The sequence below is a fragment of the Dufourea novaeangliae genome, unplaced genomic scaffold (genome assembly GCF_001272555.1).
Source record: "Dufourea novaeangliae isolate 0120121106 unplaced genomic scaffold, ASM127255v1 scaffold47, whole genome shotgun sequence".
Taxonomy (NCBI): Eukaryota; Metazoa; Arthropoda; class Insecta; order Hymenoptera; family Halictidae; genus Dufourea; species Dufourea novaeangliae.
Genome location: NW_015373920.1, coordinates 505001 through 526832, shown reverse-complemented (window position 1 = coordinate 526832; position 21832 = coordinate 505001). Strand labels below are relative to the sequence as shown.

Below are 21832 nucleotides of genomic sequence, written 5' to 3'. Positions count from 1 at the left end.
GAGTAGTTTGTATTTTGTTTTGGTGCCATCTATGGTATAACATCAACGGTATTGCCTAATCAGTACCATGTTTCGTTACTGGATGACAGCGCTGTGTCTTTTGAATACCCGTTTCCAAGCACATGGGTGAACAAATGATCTATTTTTGGTCTAGTATTAATTCATATCATTTGATATCACTTCTTATATTGTCTTATATTGATACCATACTGTTCAATCAGGTTAAATACTACTCAGTTAAAGTAATAGTGATATCATTTTTTTCAGGTAAGTAGTAAATTGCATAAAATTGAGAAGTACTGTGATACTTACACTTTTTTATTTATATATTTTAGCATGGATCCGTTATTAAGTGATAAACGATTTGCTTACATTGCAAAGGATCCGAAATTTAAAAGGATCCCAAAGGCGGAACGAAAAATAAAGATAGATAAAAGGTTTCAAGGCATGTTTAAAGACAAAAAGTTTACAGTTCACTATACTATTGACAAGAGAGGCAGACCTATAAGCCAAACATCAGCAGAAAATCTTAAAAAGTATTATGACTTGTCCAGTAGCGAAGAGGAGGAAGATAAAGAAGTGGCAGAAGAGGAGGTTGTAGAAAAAAAAGCTACCACTCTTAAGAGTAAACAGCAAGGCAAGAAAGAAAAATCTAAAAGTAAGCAAAAGAAGGACAAACACCTTGAGGAATTTAAATCTCAAGATGTTAATTCTATAAAGAAGGATGTGGATGATGAACATAAAGATGAAGATGATAATTCATCAGATAATCATTTTTCAAGCAATGGAGAATTGCTGAGGCTTAAGCCAAAAGAAGAATATAGTGAGGATTCTGAAGAGCATAGTGAGTCCAAGAATGAATCAGAATCTGAGTCTGCTGTAGACGATGAAATAAATGCAGATATTTTAAAATCAGATTTGAAAGAAAGTAAAAAACAGTTACGGATTGAGAGGAAAAATGAGTCTAATAAACTTACAGACAAAATTAAAGAAAAACTAAGAGATTTAAGTGTAAATTATGCTAGAGGTGAAGGGGTACTAATGACAGACAGCTCTTCTGATGATGATAGCTCAGATGTCTCAGGTAATATTGTACAATATTACTTATCAAAATACCTTTGACTGCTGACTAAATAATTTGAGCCAAGGATTGATTACTAAGTAATGAATATTGTCATTAGATGAAGAAGAAATTGATCATAATTGGGGTGAATTAGATAAGGAAGCACATACAACAGATGAAATCACACACAGATTAGCAGTATGTAACATGGATTGGGATAGAATACGTGCTGTGGATTTAATGGTGTTGTTTAATTCATTTTTACCAAATGGAGGTGTTATTCGTTCAATCGCGGTAAGAATAATCAATAGAAAAAGACAGTAAATATCTTTATGAGTCCTTATATCAAAATAATTTCAGATTTATCCATCAGAGTTTGGCCTACAACGCATGAAAGAAGAAGAAATTAGTGGTCCAAAAGAATTAATAGAAATAAGTAAAGAAAGAGACATGGATGATGAAAATGATGTAATAATTTATCTTTTTTGCATTTAAGGATATAAAGAATACTGTGTATTCTAATATTAAATAATTCTTTAGGATGAAGAGGGGTCAGCATATCATATGGAAAAATTGAGACAATATCAATTGAATAGACTGAAGTATTACTATGCAGTTGCTGACTTTGATTCAGCTGAAACAGCAAACAAAATTTATACAGAGTGCGATGGTACAGAATACGAATCTACTGCCACGAAGATGGACCTTAGATTTATACCAAATGATATGGAGTTTGATCAGGTGTGTTTTATTTAGCCTTTAAGTAAAAAGTGTGTTAAATGTATTTATTGTGTATGATTTTAAACACCTATTTTAAGGCTCCTAGAGAAGTTTGCAGTGAAACACCAGAACTTTCAAAGTATCAACCAAGGCAGTTTACTACTACAGCTCTACAGCAAGTTAAAGTGGAGCTAACATGGGATGAGACAAATCCAGAAAGGCTGGAGATTGCACAAAAATTGAATTCTGGGAAACTGGATGAGATTAATGCAAATGATTTGCAAACTTATTTAGCTACAGATTCAAGTGATGAAGAAACAGGTATTACTTTCTCATCCTTTATTATCTATAATATCTTTTTATTGTTACATTTTTATTATTAGAAGCTGAAGAGGCAAAAGAAAAGCAGGAATCGCAAGATAACACAGCAGACTCTGATACAACAATAAATGGTGATCCAATTGAAAAATATAAGGCTCTGTTAAAAGAAATAGAAGAAAAGGAGGAATCAAAACAGAAGAAAGACGTGGAATTAGAATTTACATGGGGCTTAGGAACAAAAGAGAAGGCTGAAAAGTTAGTCAAGGAAAAAATGAAAAAGGATGAAAGTTTGACACCGTTTGAGCAATACTTGGAGAAACGTAAAGCAAAGAAAAAAGCTAAAAGAGATGAGCGAAAGAAACGTAAAGATGTGGATGAAGATGCATCTTCAAATTCTGAAGTGTCTGATTTGAACGCTAGTGCAAGCGATGACGAAACTACAAATAATAAATCACCATCGCGTAGGAAGAAGAAAACAATGAAGAATAGTAGTACAGTTTTATCAGAGGATGATGCTGATGACGAAGAAAAGCGCAAGGCGGAATTAGAACTTCTTTTAATGGATGAAACTGAAATTGGCGACAAGCGACATTTCAATATGAAAAAGATCGAAGAAAATGCCACAATGACGAAGTCTAAACGTAAGCGACTTAGCAAGAAGAAAAACGGACAGAATCAGATAGAGGAAGATAATTTTGAAGTGAATGTGCAAGATCCTAGGTTCAATGCATTATTCACGTCGCATCATTACAATATCGATCCAGCGGATCCACACTATAGAAAGACAAAGGGTACTGAATCTTTAGTTCAAGAGAAGTTGAAGAGGAGAGCAAATAATGATCCTGCAGATGTAAGTAAAATTGATATTATCCTATACATTAAGTTACAGTATTGACATTGACTTAAATTTCAGGAAAGTACAACCAAACAACAAAAGATGAAGCCCAATGCAGAGTTAGAAGCATTAGTTAAATCAGTAAAGAGGAACACAAAGAATATTTCACGATCAATAAAATGATTTTTCAGTGAAAAATCACCTTGAAGTATTTATAATGATAATTGTTTTAAAATTATTTTTTATTAGAACCTATTTTGTTGGAACGTTTAAATAATAAAAATATACATTTGTAAATATAAAGACTTTAAACCAGCCTAAACACCGTCCTACCGTACCGTCCCTAATTAATTATTCCACTCATGTTTCAGAAAATTTGAGTGTTTTGAAATTTTGTATGGTTTTAATGCAAGTAATAAACTCATCTCATTTTTTATAAAATTCCAAGTAATAATTAATATTATTATAGTACTTTAAACTTCATATTATCCTTGTCTCTAAGTCCTGTGGTGCATTTTGATTATAATTAGGAATACATTTCGGAATTTTGTGTATTCTGAGACAATGTTACACGATAGCGACATATTATGAGTTTCGCATACAGTCCGAATGATTGCGCAGTGCGCACAAATCAGGGGAGCTAGTCTCATGTAACTGGATCTTTTTTTGCCCATTCGCACCTTTTGCAATACAAAAGAGACGAAAAATGGTGGAAGGGATAGCCGTGAATTGTTAATAGTTATTAACGTAAAAGAAAAATCAAGTTGCTACCAAGAAAACCCTACTTAATGTATCCCATTATATGAGAACCTACGTATAACCGTCATATATGTAAAGTGAATTCGTGGAGCGCAAAGTGGGGAGCCATCGTCTGGGCACCTGGATGTGTAGGCGTCGTTTTGGGAAATGACGAACTTGACAGAATGTATTTTGTAAACCATGAGAAGTTAGCAAGTCTGTAGATTAAGCCGAGCCACGAACGACAACCCTGGTAGGGCAGGGGAGCATTCACCACGCGATTCGCGGGCTTGATTGAAGGCGGAAATCGATACAAACCTGCGCTGGAGGGAAGCTTTGGTTATGTATGCGAGTTCAAGTGAAAACAAATGAAACTGAATGCTACTATACGGGAGAGCTGTTCGGTACGATGATAGAATGGCAGTGGACGAAATCCAGCGACCAGGAAGCAGAGAAGAGTAAGGTCCTTGCGAGTCTCATCGGATTTCATCCTCACACTGGCACAGTGAAGAAAAAGCGAGGCCGCGAGCACAGGTTTAACGCGCCCTATGCCAAACATCAAAACAATGTCTGAGAGTCCTAAAATGGGCCTGTTTGGCTCCAAAGACAAAACAAAGGAAGGAAAAAAAGAAAATAAAGACGATTCACCCGACCGTTATGCTCCATACTGTATTGATAGCGATTCTGAGACTTATGATACAGAAGCACTAAGCATCATGGACATCAATGATATTATTGGTGTTCAGGCAGAACCAGTCAGTGATTCTACATTGGAAAGTGAAATTGCTGCACTCTCACAGATTATCACGGAGTCTAAGACCGATGGGAGCCAGAATATGCCAGAATCTAATGTTGAGGAGAATGCTCAGATTCGAATAACTGATACCAAACAGGATCTAGAAACAATGTCGGATGAATTAGAAACTCTTGTTGGTATTGAAGGAGTAACAAGTGTTGGTGATATGAAGCATGCAAGTGAAGACTATTGTAACAGTAATGAAATCATTTTAATGCAGGATATGGAACTTAAGAGTCAACAGGGCAATAACAATACAAAAGACAATAGTGAAGGTAGTGTACTAATGGACTCTGCAGTTGTTGTTGATATTAAAAATACTAAAAATGTTGATGTTTCAATTAGAATGGATGCTAAAATTAATCAATCTACTGGTGAATGTGCTTCAAAGACTATGACAGATGAGGGAAATGTAAATTTATCTAGTGCAAATCAACAAGAAGATAGTACTGTTGTCATAAATGTATTAAATAGTAATATAACAACTGTAGGAAATGAGAACAGTATTTGTGGGAGCTTACAACTTATCGGTGAAGCGTATAGTTCAGAGGACTCTCAGGAAATGAGAATAAATGATGTTGAATCAATAGTTACAGAATCATCAGTTATTTTTAATGAAAAAATTATAATTGCTGATGAACAAAAGAAAGAAATAGATGACTGCTGTGAATTACAAGATACTATAAATGATATCACTGAAATATCTGATACTTTAAGGTCAAGTGAGACATCTACAAACAAAAATATTTCTCTTGAAACTATAGAAAATGAAGCGAACAATATGAAACTCGATGCATCTAATTGTTCTATACAACATCACCATGTAGAGGAAATGTATAATACCTTACAGGAAATAGAAATTTCTAATGAATGCAATGTCGATAATCATGGAAATGTTTCTTCAGATTGTAAGACAGAACAAATAATGTCAGATTCTGTAGAAATAGATAAAACAAATGAACAGATGTCACATGAAAAAGAAACAAATAATACGCAAGTAAAAGAAGGTATTGTAACAGTAGAGTATCTTAAAATGGAAGTAGAAGAAAATATACAACCTGAGAATGATCTAAGTGTTTCACAGGAGAAGAAATCTGAAGCAGATCTAATGAAGGAACCCTCAGAAGAAATAGTAGAACCTAAAAAATGTGTAGAATCTATAAATGTACAAGAAGACGAAAATGAGAGTAAAAAATGTATATTAGAAGAAAAAGGAATGAATCAAAACGAAGATAAAGATATAAGTACTTTGAACAGTAAAATTACTGAACATGAAAATATTGTAGAGTTAAGTGTAGCAAAAGATGACAAAATAAATATAAATAATACAGAAATTACTCAGAAAGAAGATAAGGTAAAAAGAGAGTCTGGACAATCCCAACAAGAAACTCCAATGAAACTTAATGTAAACAAACCTTCTGATTCACAACATACCAAGAATAATTTAGAAATCGTAGAAGGTAAGGTTGACGCAATACAGTTATCAGAAGAAAGAGAAAAAATTAATATTGCAAAAATGGATATTGAAAAGTTGGAAACTACAGAAGAAATGGATATTGAAAAGTTGGAAACTATAGAAGAAATGGATACTGAAAAATTGGGGACTACAGAAGAAATGGATACTGAAAAATTGGGAATTACAGAAGAAATGGATACTGAAAAATTGGGAATTACAGAAGAAATGGATATTGAAAAATTAGGAACTACAGCCAAAATGGGTACTGAAACATTGGAAACTACAAATGAAATCGGTAATGAGAAATTGGAAACTACAGATGGAATAGGTATTGAGAAATTGGAAATGATAGAGGAACAGGATATTGAAAAATTGGAAATTATGCAAAGAACGGATATTGATAAGGTGCAAACTAAAGAAGAAATGTGTATTAAAGAATTAGGAAACAAAGAAGGAATGAATATTGAAAAGTTGAAAATTACAGAAGTAGTTGGTAGTGAAATGTTGGAAACTATAGAAGATATAAATAGTGACAAATTGGAAACTATAGAAGTAATATGTCCTGAAAAGTTAGAAGTTACAGAAGGAATAGGCAATGAAAAGTTGGAAACTATAGAAGGGATAGGCAATGAAAAGTTGGAAATTTCAGAAGGTATAGGCAATAAAAAGTTGGACACTACAGAAGGAATAAGCAATGAAAAGTTGGACACTATAGAAGAAATGCAACAAGATTCTGAAAAACAAGTTTCCAGTGAAGTATCTTCCATATCACAGGAACAAATTGTCAAAACATCAGAAGAAAATTCTAACACTGAGGATGTAGCTGATGATACTTTAAATGTTGAAAATAGTAATAATCTTGATCCTATGTTACCTGAAACTACAATAAAGGCACCTTCTGCTGTTGAATTAGAAAAAGTAATGGAATTACCAGTTACAGAAGGATCATCAGAGGATAAAGTGGAAACATCTATATCAGAAAATACTGATACAACTTCCATGATTGAAATACCAATGGTAGTGGAAGTAAATGAAGAATCTGTAGCTCTTCCATTAGAACCAAAGACAACTTCAGATATTGCAGTTCCCACAGATACTATTACTACTGAAAGCTGTTCTGAAATCAAAGATGACTCTGTGAAGGAAAATAGTTGCAAATTAGAAGAAAATAAAAAAGTTATTGATGCCGAATCACTAACAATTATAGCATCTGTTTCTGAAGAACAAAGTCAGAAACTAACAGAGGTTCAAGACACTGTAGAAGACACAATAGCTGAGAAAATGAACACTGAGAAAACTACGAATGTAGTTGATGTTTTTCAGAAGCATATAGAATCTAAGGATATGAATGTTTCTGAAGAACCTGAAGATACCACTCTTGATTTCTCAGAAGAGTCTAAAGTCGATGTACAACTAGTTAAGGGTGAAGAGGAGAATTCTTCACCTAACACTGTTTTAGAAGAAAAGGAAAAAATGGTATGTGAAATAACGGAATTAAAAATACCTGAAGATACATGTAAAGAACACAAGGAAAGCTTAGAACTGATTGAACATGTACATGTGAAGACTCTAATAGAAACTGATGTAGATGTTGAAAAGAATGAAATTACACCTTCTGTTAACAATGAAGGTCAGGTTCTTGATTCAAATTCTATTTCAGGGGAGTTATTTTTGCCATCTTCAAGATGCACAGAATTAATTGTACCTGAAGAGAACACAAAAGATACAGATACGGATGACGAAATGAATTTAACGTTAGAATCCGAGGAAGCTGAAATGCACTCAGAAATGAATCAAGATAATTTTGAACAGAAAGTAGAGGAAAACAATATAAATAAAACATTTGAAGTTAGAGAAGAAGTAGATAAAGAAGACGAACAAATTTCTGCTATAGAAATGGATGATACTAGTACAACAGAATCACTAAAAATAGAAAAGCAAGGCAGTCCAGATACAAATGCAGAGAAGGTCATGGACTCAAGTCACACTGAAGATTCAATGCAAAATAGAAATGAGGAGTTAGAACATAGAGAACATATAGACGGTAATGATCCAAAAAGTGATGCTGATAGAAACAATATGAAGGAAATGTTAGAAACTGCCAGTAACATGGAAGAAATGCTCTCTGGAGAGCAGGGTCAAAACACACAAGATATTGTTACAAGTATTTTACATGATGTCAGAAGTGCAACAGATTTTAAAAATATCTTAACAACTGAAACAGATTCATCAAATGAAATAGAAACGGTTTTACAACAATCCACAAGTTCGCCGCTGGTAGAGACAGAACTTGAAGAGTTGACTGAAAAACTGCCAGGGAATTCAGAAGACGGCGTAAACAAGAACATAGTGGACTCCATCTCTACACAAAATATAGATTCTCTGGAAGGTTTGTTGGGATTAGATTTAATTGAAGAAGGGGAGGATTCTACATTGAAAACAATAAAATCAGAAGAATCATCTCAAGAACAAGAAACACTATCAAAAGACATGGATATGGAACTATTGTTAGAACAGTCTAATCAGGCTCCTGATATGGAACAAGCTTCGGATTATATCACAGATGTCATTAGTAGTTTATCAGACAGTAATACCATATCATTACAAGAAACTACAGAAAACACTGATTTGACTGAAGTTTGTAATGATAAACCTGAAGATATAGAGGCAAGTAATACATTGAACATAAATGAAAGTACCATTTCTCACTGTATGAATAGAGATAATAATATACAGAATTTGCAGAAGGAAGTGGAAGCAGATTCTGATTTACCAGAGAACGAATTGGATATGGATTTTGAAGGGGCTCCATTGGAATCTGTAGATGATCTGGAGGAAGCTGATACCAAATTGGAATTGAGTTCAGATATGTTGTTGCCAAACGAAGATCAATCTGAAAATTTAAACAATGCACAAGCCATAGAAACATCACAGCCCAGTTCTGAAATATCTGAACTTGAATCAGCAGTTAAGTTTCTCCAAGAGTCTGAAGAACAAGTTATTGATTCCCCGTTGATACTATCTCCAAAAATGGTAGAAAGTGTCGTAGACGACATATCGAAGCAGACAGACACGCCGACTCTTTTTGTCCCTGACGAAGATATGTGCGAAGACACAGAGTTGGTGGAAGAACTTCAGAATATTGCCACAGATTCGATTTCCATCTCTGAGGCTGAAATTATATCCGAGGCTGTTAAGTTGGAAAGTGAAAAGAAACTCGCAGAACAAATTAAACTTGATGCCTCGCAGGAGAAATTTGAAACGAACGAGGAAAAATTGATAATAAAGGGAGAAGAAATTAAATTGTCCGAATCTGAAGTTGGATTCGATTCAGTTTCATTGCAAAATATTGAAATACAATCAGCATCATCGTCTGAAAAAGAAAGGATACCTGAAACATTGCATTCCTTGCCTTTGAAAACATCTGAAATCATTCCCAAAGTATCAATCTTGGAAGAGCGCCTAAAGGAGCCACCGAAGATCGAAATTCCACCCACGGATGTAACAAAAGTTGTTATCTCTCCAACAACATTTAAGGATAGTCTTTTGATTCAAAAGGACGCGAAATTGATCGCCTATCAAAAGATGTTGGAGTCACCAAAGTTGACCGAAAAAACGGAACCCAAAATTATGGAGACACCGCGAAAAGATCCCGAAAAACATGACTTCGAAAATGTTGGATCTCCGAGGATCATCTTAAAGATTGCCAAATCTGCGATCACCGATTGCGCAGAACCTAGATCGCCCAAAAGCCCGAAGATTAGGTCTGCAACCAACTCACCGAATCCTGAAGATAGTCCAGGCCAGAAATTGGGGAAGATAAAGTTGAAATTATCAAAAGGTGGACATCCGTCTATAATATCTAATGAGAACGTTGAAGAGGCAGGGCAATGGTACTCTGAAGGATCTTTATCAGTATCCCCAATTGGCATGAAAATCAAATTATCAAAATGTGGTGATGCCTCCATTGTCTCATCTGAAAAGCACGAGCCTGGTGATGAGTCGAAGGAAGGGAAACATAAGTTTGAGGAGATCAAGAGGACTGAATCGCCCATTGGAATGAAAATTAAGTTATTAAAAACTGGTGATGCTTCTATAGTGCAACAGGATTCCAAAGACATGCAGATAAAGCATAAAGATAAACTGGATATAGTTCAAGGAAGTCCTAAAAGAACTGAGTCTCCAATTGGAATGAAGTTCAAACTTTCAAAAAGTGGAGATGCTTCAATAATACCAACCGAGAGGCAAGATATTCCAGAAGAACACAGAGAAGTACAGTTAAGAGGAAAAGAGTCTTCCTATGACTCTCCTAAAAGAACAGATTCACCAATTGGAATGAAGATCAAACTGTTAAAGACTGGAGATGCCTCCATCGTATCTCCGGACATGGCAGAAGACGGTAGAGAAGCTAAGATAAAGGACAAGTTGGAATCGTCACCTGAAATTCCAAAGAGAACTGATTCTCCCATTGGAATGAAAATTAAACTAGCTAAGACGAAGGGCGGGGCTTCTATAATTCCAATGGAAAACCCTGAGGATACAAATCAGAAGCTGGAAGTCCCAGATGTCCCCAAACGAACAGAATCGCCTCTTGGAATGAAGATCAAACTATCCAAGACTGGAGACGCATCCATCGTTCACTCCGAAATTGCTGATGAGAGCAAAGATATGAAGCTAAAGGAAAAAACAGAGAACAAGGATAAACAGGATATACTATTAGATATGGTAAAGTTGTCGGACGCTTCTGGAATGAGAATAAAAGTAATAAAGTCAGGAGAGACGTCAACAATAGCGCAGGAACCTCTGGAAGAGCCTGATAGTCAGGAATCTTTACAGAAAGTTGAATCTCCAATTGGCATGAAAATCAAGCTCTCCAAATTTGGAGATCCATCTATAATATCCACAGAAAAACAAGAACATACAGAGGAAACTAGACCTCTTCCAGAGACACCTAAAAGAACAGAGTCTCCTATTGGAATGAAAATCAAACTGTCCCGAACCGGTGATGCTTCTATTATACAGTCAGAGATGACTGAGGATGTAAATAAATCGTCACGTGCACCTGACACTGAACACTCCAGAGCCATTGACACTGCTTTAGGAATGAAAATCAAATTATTGAAAACAGGTGACACTTCTATAATGGATTCAGAGAAGAAAGAAAGACAGCAGAGGCGTCGTGACACTGACTCGCCTCTAGAGATGAAAATCAAGTTGTCCAAAACTGGACATCCTACAATTGTCGCTTGTGATAATTATGGAGAGCCTGCTTATAGACCAAAAGAAGTTGCAGACCAGCATGGTTTCGCTCAGAGGTATAAAGAACAGACACAAACGCACAAGGAGCCCCCTTTGAAATTCCTTAAAACTGGACACCCAACAATTTTACAAAGTAACCGCTCGGAATTGACGATTGAGCCAATTCAAATGCAAGGAAAGAAAATGGACAGCGCGATAGAAATATCCGCTAAACGCAAAGACATTACTATAGCACCAATAGAGACCAAAAAGTCAAAATTAGAAGCCCAGTTGACTCAAATCTTACCTGAGGTTACCATTCAGCCTGTCGTATCTAGGGATCAAAAGCAATTCATGTTTGACCCAAAGTCTAGTGCAATTAGTCTCCAACAAATGAACGTAATAAGCCAAGAAATTAGTATTACTCAGGTCAGACCGTTGAAACAGGATAGCTCAATGAGTGATAAACTTAAAGATATCTTGGGCAAAAATTCCACCGGCTCTCCCATGAATTCTGACTGTGAAATTATTGAACATCGGCCGGAATTAATAATAGTAAATGAAAATTCGAATTCTAGCCAGGATGTTGTTATCATAGAGGAAGTTTCACCTAATAGAATTCCAGAAGTTAAGATACCTAAAAAAAGGGGCAGACCCAGAAGAAATCCATTGGCTCAACCAATAGTTCATCCTCCACCACATATACTGATATCTAGAGATCCATTATCCTTAGATGAAACACAGCAGATGCAACAACAATCACATACAGAATCTAGAGAGAATGAAAGACCGAAGAGGACGTGTAGGAGTCAGAAGAGTTATGCACCTCCTAAAAGGGGTAGAGGACGAGGTTTGTATCCATTACAGCATTTAAATTTGGATATATTGCAGTGGTCTCAACCGTCTTTTTTTCCTGCAGGTCGAGGAAAAAGAAAATTGGATAATGTAGATGTACAAATGGTGAAGAAGCCAAGAGTAGAGCAAGACTTGACAGCGATAGAAGCTTCAACGACTGCTGTAATAACAATAGACGGTCCTGTGGTGCAAGACGAATCCTGTAGTAAGGCATCAGAATTGTACAAAGCTCTCCAGCAACCATCAGTGGATGCTAAGGTCAGTTCTGTGACCAATGTAGAGAAAAAAGCTGCAGGGCAAAAGTATGATGCACCCCAGACTGTAAATCTACCAAATAGTACGCTTCCAGACTCTACAAACATGCAAGTGGAAACAAATCAGGTAGCGGAAGTACATTTGCAATCTACGAACGCGGTGTCCAATCCGGTGACGAATGAGTCTAAAGATAGTATTAATGATAAGAAATCGGCAGAGGAAATCTCTGAAAAAATACAGAAAACCGTCTTGAAGCAGACTTCTGACGAAAAGTCTGATAAGACAATGGAAAATGTAAAGCCCGAGACTAAAGATATGTTAGTACCTCCAGAACATCAGAATTGGTTGACACCAACATCAAAACGAGCAACAGAAGCGCCTGGAAAAAATGAAAGTGTATCTACGGTACAGGTGATAGATGAAGAAACAAGAATGAGCGCGGAATCAGGTTCAAGATCACAAACTCCAGCTAGAAATATTTCTGCACCAGGTATTCAATCGATTATTATCTATATCACTTGCAAGTTGATTGACCTTACTCCTGTGTACAATTTGTAGTTATGTCTTCATTTCTGTGTACATACGTTATATTATGTTTTACTGTGTTTGGTATTTATAAGTTGTTTACATTAAACTTAGAACATGGAAGGATATAATGATGTACATCAGTGTTTATATTTACATATTATTATATGTTACTTACTATACGTACTATTCGAGAATTACTGTTTGTTGCACTTTTAAGACTAATAACATTTTGTGATGAACTACAAATTATCTCTATAGTATCAACAAGGAAGTATAAGCCATAGACATTATATGTCTAAACTAAATCATAAGACAAATGTATTGGTAGACCTCCAAGCAAGGTATCTATAAATAGATCTTTTCTTGTGTCCCAACATCTCTCAAGTACCTAAATGTGAAATAGTTGTATTTAAATCAAAGGCAAAATGTGCTATTACTTCAGACCATAATGGATGTTAATGTGTACAGAATTTCAAAACCATGATGGTTGGCATGCTATTTTTAAAGATTATACACTATTTTTTTAATATTTCATCTTTAAATGCAAAACAGTATTGATATTTATTATTAATTTAACTATGAGTGAGATGACATTTTCCTTTGTCTCAATTACTTTGCTTCAGATATAATTAATTTATATATAATGCATTTTTTAAATACAATTCTTACACTTTAATTAAAATTGCAGCCTATTATAATATCTTAGTTGGTTATGTTTTCATAATCACCAAATTATTTTTAATGACATATGTTGCAGCTTCTGAAACAATGGTAAATGAAGAGTCTCAGGGAAGTGTACTTAGTACAGCAACTACAGAATCAGAAAAGGTGAAAGTGAAGAATCGAAGGATGGAAATTAACTTCGATCCAGATGAAGGACCATTTACAGTTGATAAGATTGCTGAATATGAATGGCCACTTGACCGTAAAGGAGAAACATTCATGATACAAGAACAAATATCCCAATATCTTGGCGTAAAATCTTTCAAAAGAAAATACCCAGATCTAAAGCGTAGAGTGGTGGACATGGAAGAAAGAAATTATTTAAGAGAAAATGGTTTGGTTAGCGAAGCAATGTGTGACATGGGTAAGTATAACTATATCTCCTCATTAATTATGCGTAGTTATCATGTATGAAAGACAGTGCAATGTATTAAACTTTTTCACATTATTTCAGGTTTAACTGCCATATGCAGTTCAGAAGTACTGGATGTAATGTGTAGTGACTTTCCTGATCAATATGAGGAATATAGGAAACATATGCGTGAGAAACAGGTAAAAGAACATTCTAAGAAACAGAAAGAATTATCTGCAGCTGCAAATGCAGAGAAGAACAGAATTGATTTGGCAGAAATGGCAGTTCAGTCTGCACTATCTTGGAACATCACTTTAAATAAAGATCGTAGGGAAAATAGAAAGTGTAGCTTAGATTTGCAGACCTTTACAATACACGTGCCAAAGAAACAGCAGAAAGTTGAAACGGAACGTAAAATAGGTCATTATCCTGTTGCATTAATACCAGGACAATACACAGATTATTATCGTGAATATACGCCAGCTGAATTACGGTATTATCCTTTGAATACTGTTCTGTATGGTCCAATGAGACCAAACGAACGTAAATTTGATACACAGTCAGAGGGATCGCAAAGTGACAGTGACAGTGATTCGTCTTCAGACGATTCTAGGTTCGTGTTATAGCTTAAAATCGTTGACATTTGAATGCTTATCGTGAAAAGATAGCTTTCTATTTTTTTATATAGTTCATCTTCTAGCGAAGGAACACAAGATACCGAAGGTTCTCAGTCTACAATGGACGATGTGGACATGGAGATAGTGAATCAAAAAGATGAAATAAAACTGAAATGCAAAATGTGTTTGAAGATTCTAAATAAGCACAGTAAGAACGAAGTATTAATTCAATGCGGCACTTGTAACGGACACGGTACCCTTCTGAATATAATCTTGTTTTGAACTTTGCCGTTCTACAATAATTTGATGGTAACAGTTATTTCTCATTACAGTTCATCCGTCGTGCATAGATTTAACGTTAGATATGGTTCCTCACATTCAATCATACGCGTGGCAATGCACCGACTGTAAAACTTGCGCTCAATGCCATGATCCAGCGGATGAAGATAAAATGCTCTTTTGCGACATGTGTGATAGAGGGTAGGTTTTCTTATTGAATGAAAAAAGAACAAGTAAAAGTATGTTATTACATATCATATCTAACACTATTTAGGTATCATATCTATTGTGTGGGACTTCGACGAGTACCACAAGGTAGATGGCACTGCCAAGAATGCGCCGTTTGTGCAAATTGTGGTTTAAGAGAACCTGGAGGTGCGAATTCTGACAGAAACAGTGTTGCTCAATGGCAGCACGAATATAAAAAGGGTGATAAAAACACTCGTGTCTATGTTTCAACGCTGTGCGTTCCATGTTCAAAGTAAGTAGGCGCTGCATTTGATTTTTATGGTGAGGTGTAAGAGTGGCAATTTAATCTGGAACACAAACTAAACTGCAAATCATTCCATTTTCACGGGGATTCATTTTCGCTTGATTATTTCCTTAATCCACTCCAAATTCCTGTCTTATAAGAATTTTTTAAGCTAATGTCATTTACAATATCTAGATTTCTGGATTTTGAAAATTACGCATAATCCAATGGATAATTATCAGCTGACAATTATCTGTGCTCATTCATCTATCTAATTACATTTGCACATGTGCTTAATCGAACCAGAATTCGGAATGATATATTAGTTATCCCATGCTATATTCTGCGATTATAATATATCCTTATCCATGTTCACTAACACCATAATCTTTATGCAATAACAAGGCTATGGCGAAAGGGTCGCTATTGCCCGCACTGCAGTCGCTGTCATACTGCTCAAAGACTCGACCTGGAAGCGAACCTAGTGCATTGCAGCGCATGTGACAAATATCTGCACTTAGGTATTGACACAAACTTCATATAATTCTGCTACTTACTTTTCATTGCATGTCATCGCATTTGCATGCCTCATTAAGTATCTTTAAATGTATTCAGGTAGGAAGAACAAAAATGGAATATTCTGTTCAGTAATTTTACCGTTTCATATGAATATGTAAAAAGTACTATGACTAAAGAGAATTTTATCGATGCTTCATATTTTATAGGATGCGTGGAGACCAAGGGAGTTCCATTAGACAGGAAAAATTATCTGTGTGACTTTTGTGCGCCAAATCGTCAACAGGTGGTGAAACCATTGGTGTCGAAAACATTAAAAACGTAAAGTGCTACGAAATGTACAATTTTTTAAAACTCGGAACCAAGAATTGTATAAAATGTGAACGCGTGTGTAAAGAAATTTGGTAATGAAGAGAATTTTTTATTTGTACGAACAACGAATGCATCCCGAAGATTCAATTGTGACTCAATTATCGTGGAATATTTCGTATAAACAGTTGCGTGGAAGAAGTATGGCTGTATATAATTGTATAATGAGAAACAATTTAAATAATTAACCTTTTTGTTACACAACGATGGCTACGTATAAAGCTAAAAATACAAGAAATCTCATTTTGAATTTTATTACAATGTTTAGTAACAACTTTCTTAAATTCCAGTTCATTTAAAATTTTGAATCCCTTATTTTAGAACTTGAACGGCCTTAAGTTAATATCTTGATTCAATGTGGAATAGGGTCAAAATTGTTCTATTGTTAAAAATATTACCTTAGAATCAATACAACTGTAGATAGTAATTGGAAAATAATTATTGGAAAGACTGCTTTACAGAATTATATAAAATTTTTAGTAATCTTTAACTTGTCCCTTGTAAATGTATGTTTAAGGCGGCAAGGAATTATAGTAACATACAAAACAGAGCCGCAATTTCTTAAAAATATATATCACTTTCTTTATTTTTCTTTTGCAATATAATCCTCGGAATAGTATTTTGTTGCGAGAGTCGGATGTTTGCAAATATCATTTTTTTACATATTTATAATAACGCAGTATTCACGTCATAATTAGTATGCTCCGTTATTTCTCGTATCGTTAGAAATTCATGTAATTCCTTGGTATTCACACCGATAACCAATTGTTTTGTTACGAACTAATTACATTTTATAATACATTGCAAGAATGTTTTACATTATTTAGCAATATATGTACAAAAAGAAAAGAGGATAACAGTATTGAAGTCGTTCAAACAATGACCAAGTTGCAAAATACGAACTTTGGCATATCGTTGCATAAATGTTATACAGTCAAAAATATTCTAATACATTGCCTGTCGTTTTTTTTGTACAAGATGTCTCCCTAAAGCATAGATCAGTTATATGCAATGTAACTACCGAGGACTTATACAATACTTTTGCGAAGTAGATATTCTTTTTTTTTTATACATTTTTTTAAAGCTACATGTCTGCGTTTACGATACAAAGTTTGAATAACAGCGGAACAACATCGGCAGCATTCGAAAAATGAAAGAGGACAATTTGCTGTGAAGTGTGCAACCCGAATTTCCGCTTATCATTTCATCCTTTTACTAACATTAAACAGGACATAAACTAGATTGTTTTCTTCATACCAATAATAAAATTTGCAACTTCCCCTAGTACGTCTGATACGTGATAACACCTTCGGTCACCTTTAAATTTATTGTAACTTTGAGCTCTACTATAAAAATGGCTGTGCACGCTTTCAAATTCTTTCATAAAGTCACACTTAACACTCCGCACGTATCGTAAAATATGAGAAAAATAAAAAATAGCTTGAGCAAAAAACAAGGCGTAGCATACAGTACATGTTATGAAACGACATAACGTGCTTTGCATTACATGTAAAACACTTACACTAACGGGACAAAAAACGAAAGAAAATCCACGTCAATGTCCCGTTGACTAGCCAAATACAAATACACTATGGACAAGTGTCAAGTGAATTTCTCAGCAAACCCAATAAGCGCGACCAGTAGAAAATGTGAAAATAATGTTTATATTCGAGCACCGATACTGCTAAATTATCGTTTAGAATATGTGTGTGTGTATATAGTTTTACACCGGTGGTCAACTTTCATATAGCCGTTAAATGATTTTTGTATTTGTATTAAAATCGATTTGTCCTTGGCTCTGTACCCATTGATTCAAATAATTTAAACGGCAAATAAAATCCCTTTTACAATCCCTTCTACGACACAGTATTTTCATTTTATAAATAATTGACAAAGTAAACATCGACATTAACTTTTACTCGTGTCTTATACCGCATATGGATAAAAAGGTACTGAAATTATGTAAGTGCGTTGCCGGTACGATAGTGGTAACTAAATTTCGCGTAGAAAATTTCGAAAGAACGTTTTGAACGAAATTCGGTCCTGGGGAACTTCCAACCTTGTAGAAGATTCGTAGATTACAAGACGGATTCTCGGTTTGCGAGCCTTTTGTAAGTTTGCATAGTACATACTCGAACGCTTCTGTCAGTTCGCTAACAGTCAGTTCCGTTGAAGGTAAATTTGTTTCCGTGGCTAAATTACCAGTCGAATTAGATGAACCTATACAAAATACATACTTTTCTATATTGATCTGTATAGAAAAGAAAGCACAGAATTATACTTGGATAGAAATATATACCAGTGGACATGTAACACACAATCGCTGAAACGTTATTTTCGTAATTCCACCTACGCCTTATTGCTACTTTGAAATTACCTACGCATTTTCCAGTCTCTTCATCTGCAAACAAAATATTTTTTTATCAAAACTTTCTATAAAAATTGTACAGCCATTTTCAGGGCCTTTTTCATCGATACTTACATTCAAACCTATTATTATCTCTATGAGCCCATACGCACCACTCAACCTGAGCACCACGTGGAAGGTTCGGTACAACAATATAGTCCACGATGGCATTATTTGTTCGTTTCTCCCATTCCTTTCGTGCGTCTGGTATATAACTAGTGTGAGTCAAAAAACAGATACCTTGTACAATGTCCCTGAGTTGCGTATTCGAGTCCATAGCTTTAACAATACGATTAATATGCCTCAATGTCAGACGACACTGCCTTTTAATGTTCAAGTCCAGAACAGTCATACTACCAGGCACCAAAGGTATTTGTCCAGCGACTGAGATAATATCACCCACCTGCCAATAATTATTATAATATCAAAGCTATTCAATCTATTTATACTACTATATATATTTAGTTACAAGTTGAAAATGTGCATAAATTGTTAGTAAACATCGCTTGTATGATCAACTTATGTTACTTATTAAGCTCTTAATGTCTTATTGTCATTCTAAAAAAACTTGAGTTTGTTTACCTCACTGTTATGTTTCGTTTTTGTAAACCAGATGTGTGTGCGTGCGCGTACGAATGCGCACATACACACATTTTGTCTACACATACACACAGAGACGCGCACGCAAATTCGTTTTTTAACGGTAGTACACTCACACGAACAGCTTGAGAGTAAGGACCAATGTTCGCTGGTGCCCAGTGACTTATGCTCTGTACATGCATTGTGTGTCGTTTATGAACTTTCTTATCACCACAGTCTTGAGTTTCTTTATAGGCTATAGCGTCAAGCACAACGTGTACATTTAACGGACATTCCACGCATACACGGACCGGTGGGTTTATTTTGCTCAGACACGAGATGTAAACTTCGTTTATAGATACGTAATTCGACATGTCTTTTATATACAACGTTACGGCAACGATGTCTGATATTTGAAGATTCTCCTTCTTGACTAGACCTAGACAGTCGATATGAGTGTGTCTTATAAATATACATATATCGAGTACACAGTGTGTTGATATTTACGTGAGAAAAAAAATCTTAACTGAAAAGATGACTTAAAAGACTTAAAGTTTACCTACTGCTTAATTTCTCCAATGCTTCTCGCATCGCGGATTTCGGATCCGGATGTTTCCCGGCAATACCCCCAAACCAGAACCAGCCGGTTTGATTCTTATTTACCACCGGTACATCGGGATAATCTTCTTCTTCGTATAAAATCTCCATAGGACTCGGTGGATTAAATTGACCTGGCACCGTAATTATACATTCCATTAATGTTCTACATATTAAAAACTGATAATTCCATTCCACCATTTAAGATGCGATTACCAGAATTCGACGTTTTCAAACTACTGTCTATACAATCACAATCATCGTTCTCATCTTCTGATAGATTACAACCGTCGTGCAATTCCGGACCAATGATCTCTGCGATGTAATCAGAGGGGACTTTAATAGGAACATTCTTTAATCTTTCTTGTAACGTTAATCTTTCTATGCCATCCTGAAAAATTTTCCTTTGCATTACTTACAAATTCAAAAAATAAAGTAAGCTTTACTCACATTCTTATTTTGTACATGTATTTTTTTGAAGTTAAGATATCCGACAGGTGCTATGTTATCATTCGAATGTACAACACTTTCATATTCATCACTAGAATGTAAAACAAATGCATATCAATTTACACACACGTTTATACAAGCTGATACTACTTACATTACAATACTTTTACTAAATAAGGGACAATCTAACGTGAACGTTTCATACTCTCCTCCTTCTCCACACACATTAACACCATACTTCTCTTTCTGCAAAAAAAACGTTAAATAATTTATACAGGGTGATTTAAAGATACAGGTGCCGCTTTAAAGAACCGCCGTGTGAGGATTGGTCCACAGATTACAGATACCGACGCGACGGTTCTCTAAAGCAGCACGACCTTTGGTTTGCGTCGCGGGAGAATCACCCTGTATAACTTAAAACTATTTCTAATCAATATATTAAATGTATATAAAATTTGTTTTGCACATATCTTAATGACCTATTAGTATTTGGAACAATGCCAATGTAGACTTAAATCAAGGGAAATACTCAAGTAGTTAATGTTTTGTGTCAAATTAATCACTAGGACATCTTACTTACTATTTTGGCAAGATGAGGTTGCATTTCAGAGATCGATTTACCCAAATACCTTGGTTCAAGGCCTAAAGCTGCCACTTTGATTATAACTGCATTTACAGAACTTTCTATCATTTCTTTTAATAATTCGTCTTGTTCCCGTCTCCACAAATACGATAAAGAAACAAGACCTAAACGACTACATCTGGAAACAAGCTTTCTCTATTAGATATATTTTTATTGGTGTTAAAATAGTAAGTGATATTGATTGAGTTCAATGTACTCTACTAAACTGAATATTTTAAATATTGCATTAAATAATTACACATTTTCCACACGAATTCGCTGATAATCGCTTAGAATAGCTCCTGATGAAACAGCTTCTATATTTTCTTTTTCCTGTTATTATAAAATAATTATTTTAAATTTGTTGTTTGTATACTCACTGTATACACATTATATATTAACTCATGGTGAAATATATGTATATTTACCTTTACTTTACTTAACAGCCTAAAGAGATCTTCAACTTCATCATTCTCTGTTGGATAGTAATATTTTTCTTGCATTTTTGATCTACCAAATGTTGGTTCACGATATATTGGCAAGCCAGTAGCTTCTGCAATATATTCAACTCCCTGATACCCAACAGTTTGAAACATAAATGAATCCAGCTCATCTAGAAAATATTTTATTTCTTCATTATTTATTGAATAGCATTTTTTATTATTTTCACTAATTAAAGAAATGGCCTACATTCTCAGAAAAATATTGTATTTATTATTTTACCTTTTCCAACAGGATATAAGTTAGCCAAGGCCACAATGTCATGGCCTGCAGCTATACACTGCATCATATTAAAGCAAGAGTCTTTACCACCACTGACTAGTGCAACAACTCTCATGTTTCCGTTTTATACTCAAAATCTCTCAAAATACTTATCAGGAGCTTTGGATACAGATAAATCTGAATATATATGTTCAGACAACTTAACACAGTACATGACTTTATATATATGGACATATTCTACATACATATACATATGCATATCAAAGTTAAAAACTAAAACACATTTGCACATATTATTTTTTCATTCTCAACATTTACACA

General features: G+C 34.9%; 3 protein-coding genes across 3 annotated transcripts; 2 read left to right on the top strand and 1 right to left on the bottom strand.

Annotated features, from left to right (window-relative positions):
* Positions 1-145: 145 nt before the first annotated feature.
* LOC107194477 (ESF1 homolog) lies at positions 146-3122 on the top strand. Its single transcript, XM_015584112.1, has 8 exons — positions 146-267; positions 336-1084; positions 1182-1357; positions 1424-1531; positions 1604-1804; positions 1882-2104; positions 2167-2954; positions 3018-3122. The coding sequence occupies exons 2-8, from the start codon at positions 337-339 to the stop codon at positions 3120-3122; spliced, it is 2349 nt and encodes a 782-aa protein (XP_015439598.1). The 5' UTR covers positions 146-267; position 336.
* Positions 3123-3702: 580 nt separating this feature from the next.
* LOC107194454 lies at positions 3703-16122 on the top strand. The gene is made up of 10 exons (XM_015584078.1): positions 3703-5077; positions 5120-12017; positions 12087-12767; positions 13563-13892; positions 13983-14493; positions 14569-14750; positions 14830-14977; positions 15051-15257; positions 15654-15769; positions 15974-16122. The coding sequence occupies exons 1-10, from the start codon at positions 4226-4228 to the stop codon at positions 16087-16089; spliced, it is 10041 nt and encodes a 3346-aa protein (XP_015439564.1). The 5' UTR covers positions 3703-4225; the 3' UTR covers positions 16090-16122.
* Positions 16123-16499: 377 nt separating this feature from the next.
* On the bottom strand, positions 16500-21626 carry LOC107194453 (diphthine--ammonia ligase). The gene is made up of 12 exons (XM_015584077.1): positions 21512-21626; positions 21217-21401; positions 21048-21121; positions 20747-20927; positions 20321-20412; positions 20167-20257; positions 19933-20107; positions 19683-19850; positions 19257-19558; positions 18616-18943; positions 18433-18534; positions 16500-18353 (listed from the first exon to the last, which is right to left on the bottom strand). The coding sequence occupies exons 1-12, from the start codon at positions 21624-21626 to the stop codon at positions 18049-18051; spliced, it is 2118 nt and encodes a 705-aa protein (XP_015439563.1). The 3' UTR covers positions 16500-18048.
* Between the last annotated feature and the right edge of the window lie 206 nt (positions 21627-21832).